Source organism: Bactrocera tryoni, chromosome 4 (genome assembly GCF_016617805.1).
Source record: "Bactrocera tryoni isolate S06 chromosome 4, CSIRO_BtryS06_freeze2, whole genome shotgun sequence".
Classification (NCBI taxonomy): domain Eukaryota; kingdom Metazoa; phylum Arthropoda; class Insecta; order Diptera; family Tephritidae; genus Bactrocera; species Bactrocera tryoni.
In genome coordinates this window covers 59726334-59732652 of record NC_052502.1, presented here as the reverse complement: position 1 = coordinate 59732652, position 6319 = coordinate 59726334, and the positions used below count along the sequence as shown (strand labels likewise).

Genomic DNA, 6319 nt, shown 5'->3' with positions numbered 1-6319 from the left:
AGACGACGCCGTGAATTATCCAGTGGTATCTCTACATTCTTTGGACAGGCATGGTATGCCACCGCATCATTTGCGTCTCAAAGTAGGATCTGTCGTTATTATGTTTCGCAATCATCATGCCCCGAAACTGTGTATTGGTACCCGACTGATTGTGACGCTCCTATCGAATACAAGAGGCAGAATGATTGATTCTACTAATTCCTTTGAGTTCTAACGATTTCCCAATTCAGTTCAAACGTATTTCGCTTCCAGTGAATATTGCATTTGAGATGACAATCAACAGGACCTAAAGATAATCGCATAGTGTGAGGCATAAATTTGGAAATGCTATGTTTTTCACACGGCCGTGGCGTGCTCACGAGTTGGAAAACCATCTTTTCTGTACACCGGAACAGAAACCGAAAAATGTTGTTTATCAAGCTGCGTTACTTTGAAAAAAAAAAACAAAACTGAAATGATAAATTTAACTTTCTTTTCATTTCAAAACACATTATTTCAAGCAGGACAACGGCTGCGGCGTCAGCTAGTTAAAATAAAGTCACATTTATCTACAATTTCATTGTTCCATCAAATCTAGACTAGGAAAATCAATAAAATCGGATCATAAACAAAATGATTCCTACATAGTTCTAATATACATATGTATTAAAAGTAAAAAAAATCATTTCACTAAATAATAAATATTTATCATATTTTTATATTTTCAGACGATGGCATTTTAGTGAGAGGAAAAGGCCAAAGGATACTGCACTATCTTGTGGAAAATATTGACACCAAGCAATGCATAAAGGTTTGAACTTCGGTTGAGCCCTAGCTGCTGAAGATTTGTAGAAAATACTTCTGTGTCCAAAAGAGCTCAAATATATTTTGGAATCTGCGTTCGGAAACACAGTACTGTTCAGTGGCAAAGTTGCTAAAGGGTAAAATGAGGTTGGCCTTTTGAAATTCAAACGAGCATGGTTACATTTCCATCGTTTAATACTATGTGCAGCTAACATGAGACGACATAACTTTCCTCATGCCAGAATTGGAAACACAAATATCCGGTAAAGAGCAGAATATTGGTATTCTTGGCTGCGATTCATACCACAACCAAAGCAGGAAGCTAACATCAAGTTGTGTTAGACTTCTAAGTTCTTTATTAGCGGTTCCACCTTCTTTCACAAGGAAATCCATATATTATAGTATACATATATGGACCTGTCAACCAAATTGACCAACTTTTCGTAAATTGGAAGTGAAGACGTTTACTACTCAAAACAGGCTCACATATGTGGAACATACTCTGAGAGACGAACACGCTGGGTTACGTCCTCAAGCTGTATGACCAACGGTACAACAACTATAAATAATGTGAAATGATCCAGCCTGGTTGCTAGGTGTAGTTAGAAGTACTTGAGGTAATATTAGCTATTGCCTAGATTATTTTATTATTTAACCCATTTCCAATTGGTGTTCGATTAATCGAACAGCAAAGTTGTCTATTTTGAATAATTGTTTTAGCTGTGAAGGTAAATGATATCAGGACGATAGTGAGTATCATATATTGCTTTGATATTTTGGCTATTTGCAAATTATATTTAGCAACCCCCAACTCCCCCTTAATTTGATTGGGGGAGGGGTTGAAAAATGCCTTGCCGGTAGACCTTTTTTGTAAATTTTATTAAAAATATGTAAATAAATAAAACTAAAAAAATAAACATGAGATCTTATAGGAAAAGAACCAAATATTATTTTACAATAAAAAAATCAACACCTGACAAAACATGGATGGCACAGGTATTACTCAAAATAGATGTTCCATTGATCGAACAGTGGCGGTCATGACATACAACATATCGTAATATAACAACATATCGTAATATAAATGAATAGACAAACTTATTTCAGTAAAAACAAATGTTTATTGAATATTGGCTATTTTTGATTATTTAGATAGTATTTCATGGAAATCTTTGAAACTTCGAGTGCATATGCTTGGCACATTTTTCACACATCCAAACTGTTGGTTTTCCACAGTCTTTCAATTGACATCAACGACATTTCCCTTGAGGTTGATGGACGTTGAGGTGTTCACCAACCACATTTGGTAAGTTGCGTGGTCTTTGGAACTCCAGATCTTCATCCACCTCCAATGCTTCTTTTTCATCGGTCAACAAAAGAGACTCAGTGACTGACGACTTGAATTGTTTTTGGCTCATTGGCTTCTCATTCTTATATTTCGCGACCAAACAATGCAATTTCCATGCATTCACAGTGGAAGATTTTACGGTGTTTATCCAAAGTGGCCAGTACCATTTCTTTCCACGGATGTTTACTCGATAATTTTGAATGGCATTATCGTGGAGATCAACGCCACCCATTCCTTTGTTATAATTGTGAAGCACAGCAGTTTGATCCACGTTGACAAATTTCCCATTTTCTCCCAGGCTCTTCTTAGAAGCTTTAGTTGCCTTTTGCCAACGCCGAACAGGGTAGAGTGGCAGAATCTGGTCATGGTTTGTAGCAATGGTGACCTCCTTATTATCTTGCCAGCGACAAAGGGTTATCTGCTTCTTAGAATCGTACATATAATCACGTGCGCCGCGAGGCAGATCTTTACCGGTCTTCATATTTATGGCTTCCCCAGCTACACGATTGCAGCGAACAGTTCCAGTTGCGCAGAACCCTTTTGCTGATAACAGGCACAGAAGATGATAGGAAGTGAAGAAGTTGTCGAAAAATACCACGTGACGCATAGGTGCTTCGACGTTGCTGAGTAAACGGAGAACGACATCAGCTCCAAGACCAAGCTCTCTGTTGTATTCATCGGATTGTCCACAGTATGGTATAAAACTAAACAAATAGTCCGTTGACGAACAGAGGCACCAAAGTTTATATCCAAAACGAATCGGCTTTCCCAGAATAAACATTTTGCAACTGTGACGGCCGAAATAAGGCACCATCTGCTCGTCTATAGACAAAAACTCTGACCAAATGCCAAACTGTTTGACCTTTCTGTTTATGATGTCAAAGAATCGACTAAGCTGAAATCATTAAAATATATATAAGGAAACTTGAATAACGATAGTGTAATAATTTATACATAGTACCTTGGCCATCTTATCATTAACATCTAATTCATCATTATTCGCAAAATGAATGTATCTCTTCACATGCATGAATGTAGCTCTTGCCTGATGTACTATTGCAATTCCCATTGACAGCTGCGAAGACCAATAATCCTCAATTGAAGGCAAAGTGTGGTAGCCCGATATCAGTAAAATCCCCAAAAATCTTTTCAATATAACCACGTCCAAATGAAAACCAGCGTTGTTCTGGGCCGCAAATCGGTTAGTCTCAGTTATGATATAATCCAACACCTCCCCATCATAAAACTTTGAGAATAATTGTATTGGTAACAGATCCTTTAGTAACTCACACACATCTTTCTGCATATCGGTCAACGGAGCTGCCTGAGGCGATATATCGTAATGAAACTCCTCCTTTCCTTTGTTCCTGGACCATGTTGGAGTTCCAAATGAACTCACTGGCTTGTAGCTGACTCTCGGTTTCTTTTGAGGTGGACCAGTCGACACAACCTCTTCATAAGCAATATCCATATGAATGTTTCGCTCTCTCTCAATTTCCAAATAGCCGGCAATCTCAGTCAAAGCAGTTTGATCTTCATTAATTGCGATGGTATTCTCGTCGATTAATTCTTCATCGGATAGTTCATGTACATTGGGTGGGAGTACGTTGACACACTGAACCGGATTTTTGTCATCGCTCCAATTCTCTAAAATATCTTCAATATTCCTCATTGTTGTTTTCTTTGAACGTGCCGTTTTGCAATTCTGGAATCGAGGAACAATACAAACACTCGGAATTACACATCAAACGAAACTATATTCTAATAGATTCTCACCATTTATTTTTCGAAAAACTATTAAAATGTAATAATATGATAAGCAGGCACAAAACAAGTCTTTTCTTCTGAAACACACAAAAGAAATGTCAAAGCGCTATCATTTGGCGGGAAAAATTGACATTTCTCATTTGTATGGGATTTTATGGTATGTGTTCACCGCCAGTGTTCGATTAATCGAACAATTTAATTTTTGACATATCGGGAAAACGGGAAGAGGTAGAAATTTTTCGATGACAGATTTGGAATCAGGGGGCCGCAATTAATCTAAAAATGTACCTTAAATAAAAAAAATTTTAAAATTTTTGCAGCGCGGTTGGAAATGGGTTAAAACAACACGTAACCCTTTTTCGTTTATTTGATGTGTTGCCCATTGTGAACAAAATTAGTAAAATATTGTGATGTAAATCCAACTGAAATAAAAAACAAACAAATCAGTAACACATAAGACCGTAGTGATCTTTATTTCTAAAGAAAAATAGTGAAGGTAAAAAACTGCACATAATTGGACTGAGTTTAAAAAGGTAAGAGATAACTCAAAACTATCCCAAAACAATCTCAGTAGGAGGTAGTACTAGTTCATAACATAATATATTTCGACTAATTGTACTCCAGTTATAATGAGACCATGATGGCACCTATCGGAATTTACTGAGAATAACAAATATTTAGTGTTACCCTATATTAAGAGAAGAGTTTTCGATATACAATATATGTTTTGTAGTGATATTGGAAGATAGCTATAGATAATCATGCTATTACTTACTGACTTTTGTATCTGGTACTGGTAATAGCAGCTACCATCGGGGACTTGTTTTAGTTACCTCTTCGTCCAAGGACTTAGACATAAGTACATTGGGGCAAATAAGAACCTGTAAATTGTAATTAAACTTCCCGCATAGATGATATTTCAAAAAAATGTATTTTGCTAAGTTGGCAGGACTGTCCTTATTTACTATGCCAAGTCTATTTACAACTGGTGATTATGTTAGCAGACCCAAGTAGTGTGTTGCAATTTATAAAATGGATAAAAATATCAAACCAAGAATTTGTTTTAAATGTTGGAAAAGGTAATTTAGTTTTATCAAACACAACGAATTTTACAAAGCCTCCAAAGACGGTCAAGAGATCTTGGATGAAGTGAAGGATGTGGTGCTTGAAAATCGTCAAGCAAGTGTTAGAGAGATGGCAAAAGAGCTTAACATCTCTAGCGAGTTACTTCGAACAATTTTGGTATAAAAAATATATTTTCAATTTTTCAAAAAGAGTATGATTGTGACCGAAGCTAAAACGCAATAAATACCATTAATCTACCACTGAAATGAATTTTCGGAAAATATTTTTCCAGAACAGATATAATGACGTAAACATGGCGTCAGGAAATGAAAAAGACAAAAAAATGGCGAAAACAACTATCACGTTTCATATGTTTCAAATATTGCATTTTCTTCTTTATTATTGGTAATAACTTATATACTACTGTGAGCAAAAAAAAGTAAGACTTTTTTCATAATTTTAAAATTCTTCTTTTATTCTTCGAAATTTCAGACGCCGCCCTCAAAATAATTCTCGAAATAGTTGTTAAGTTCAATTCAATAAGTTCAAGCCTTAATGCGCGTAGCCATTAACGTTTAATGGCTTCAATCGACTGAAAACAATTTTCCAGAAGCGGTCGTTTGAGTTTGCTGAATGGCTATTCAGTCACACAAAGTTAAATCAGGCGAATACGGCGGAAAACTCCGAAGAAGCAATGCAGTGCAAAAACCAAGACTTGCCGGCCCATTATTCCGACCTATTTTTACGAATATTTTCATCGTAAACGACGTATTTGTAACGCTCAAATAGCATTTCTTGTTGACAATTTGGCTGGTCGGAAGGAATTCGGAGTGAACCATAACTCAATTATAAAAGAAAACTGTCAACATCATCTTGATTTCTCACTTCCCTTGATGTGGTCTTTTCGGCTGCGGCTTACGGCATGATATTCGAACGATTGAGAGTCTGTTTGCGGTTCGCATGCATAAATCCCAGACTCATCGCCAGGAATTTTTGAATCTAGCACCCCCTGGTGGCACCATCTATATGTCGACCGGTGCGTTAGAGTCTGCTATCTTTATCAACTGTCCAGAGAGAATTTTATGACATTCCATAGATTGGCAGTGAAGTTATTGCGTTTTAAGTGTCAGTATCTTTGTGTTATCGGAAAATGAGCTTCGAACAAAGAGCCAACATTAAATTTTGTTTTTAAATTGGTAAAACTTCTACCGAAACGTTTCAATTGATGAAATAAGTTTGTGGTGATGATTGGTTATCCCGTAGCAGAGTGCACGAGTGGTTTCAACGTTTTCGAAGTGGTCGAAGAGGACATAAATAACGATCAACATGTGGGCCAATCAAAATCAGTGATCACCG

The 6319-nt window shown here is 36.6% G+C and overlaps 1 protein-coding gene across 1 annotated transcript; it reads right to left on the bottom strand.

The window, feature by feature from the left end:
* Positions 1–2033: 2033 nt before the first annotated feature.
* Positions 2034–3803, bottom strand: LOC120774626 (piggyBac transposable element-derived protein 3-like). Its single transcript, XM_040104350.1, has 2 exons — positions 3093–3803; positions 2034–3026 (listed from the first exon to the last, which is right to left on the bottom strand). The coding sequence occupies exons 1-2, from the start codon at positions 3801–3803 to the stop codon at positions 2034–2036; spliced, it is 1704 nt and encodes a 567-aa protein (XP_039960284.1).
* Between the last annotated feature and the right edge of the window lie 2516 nt (positions 3804–6319).

What these genes read in the sequence shown, in the direction of transcription:
- LOC120774626 (XM_040104350.1), bottom strand. Translation starts at nt 3,803, where the DNA reads ATGAGGAATATTGAAGATATTTTAGAGAATTGGAGCGATGACAAAAAT. An exon ending in TTAATGATAAGATGGCCAAG is followed by an intron (nt 3,027 to 3,092) that starts GTACTATGTATA and finishes TAATGATTTCAG; the next exon opens with CTTAGTCGATTCTTTGACAT.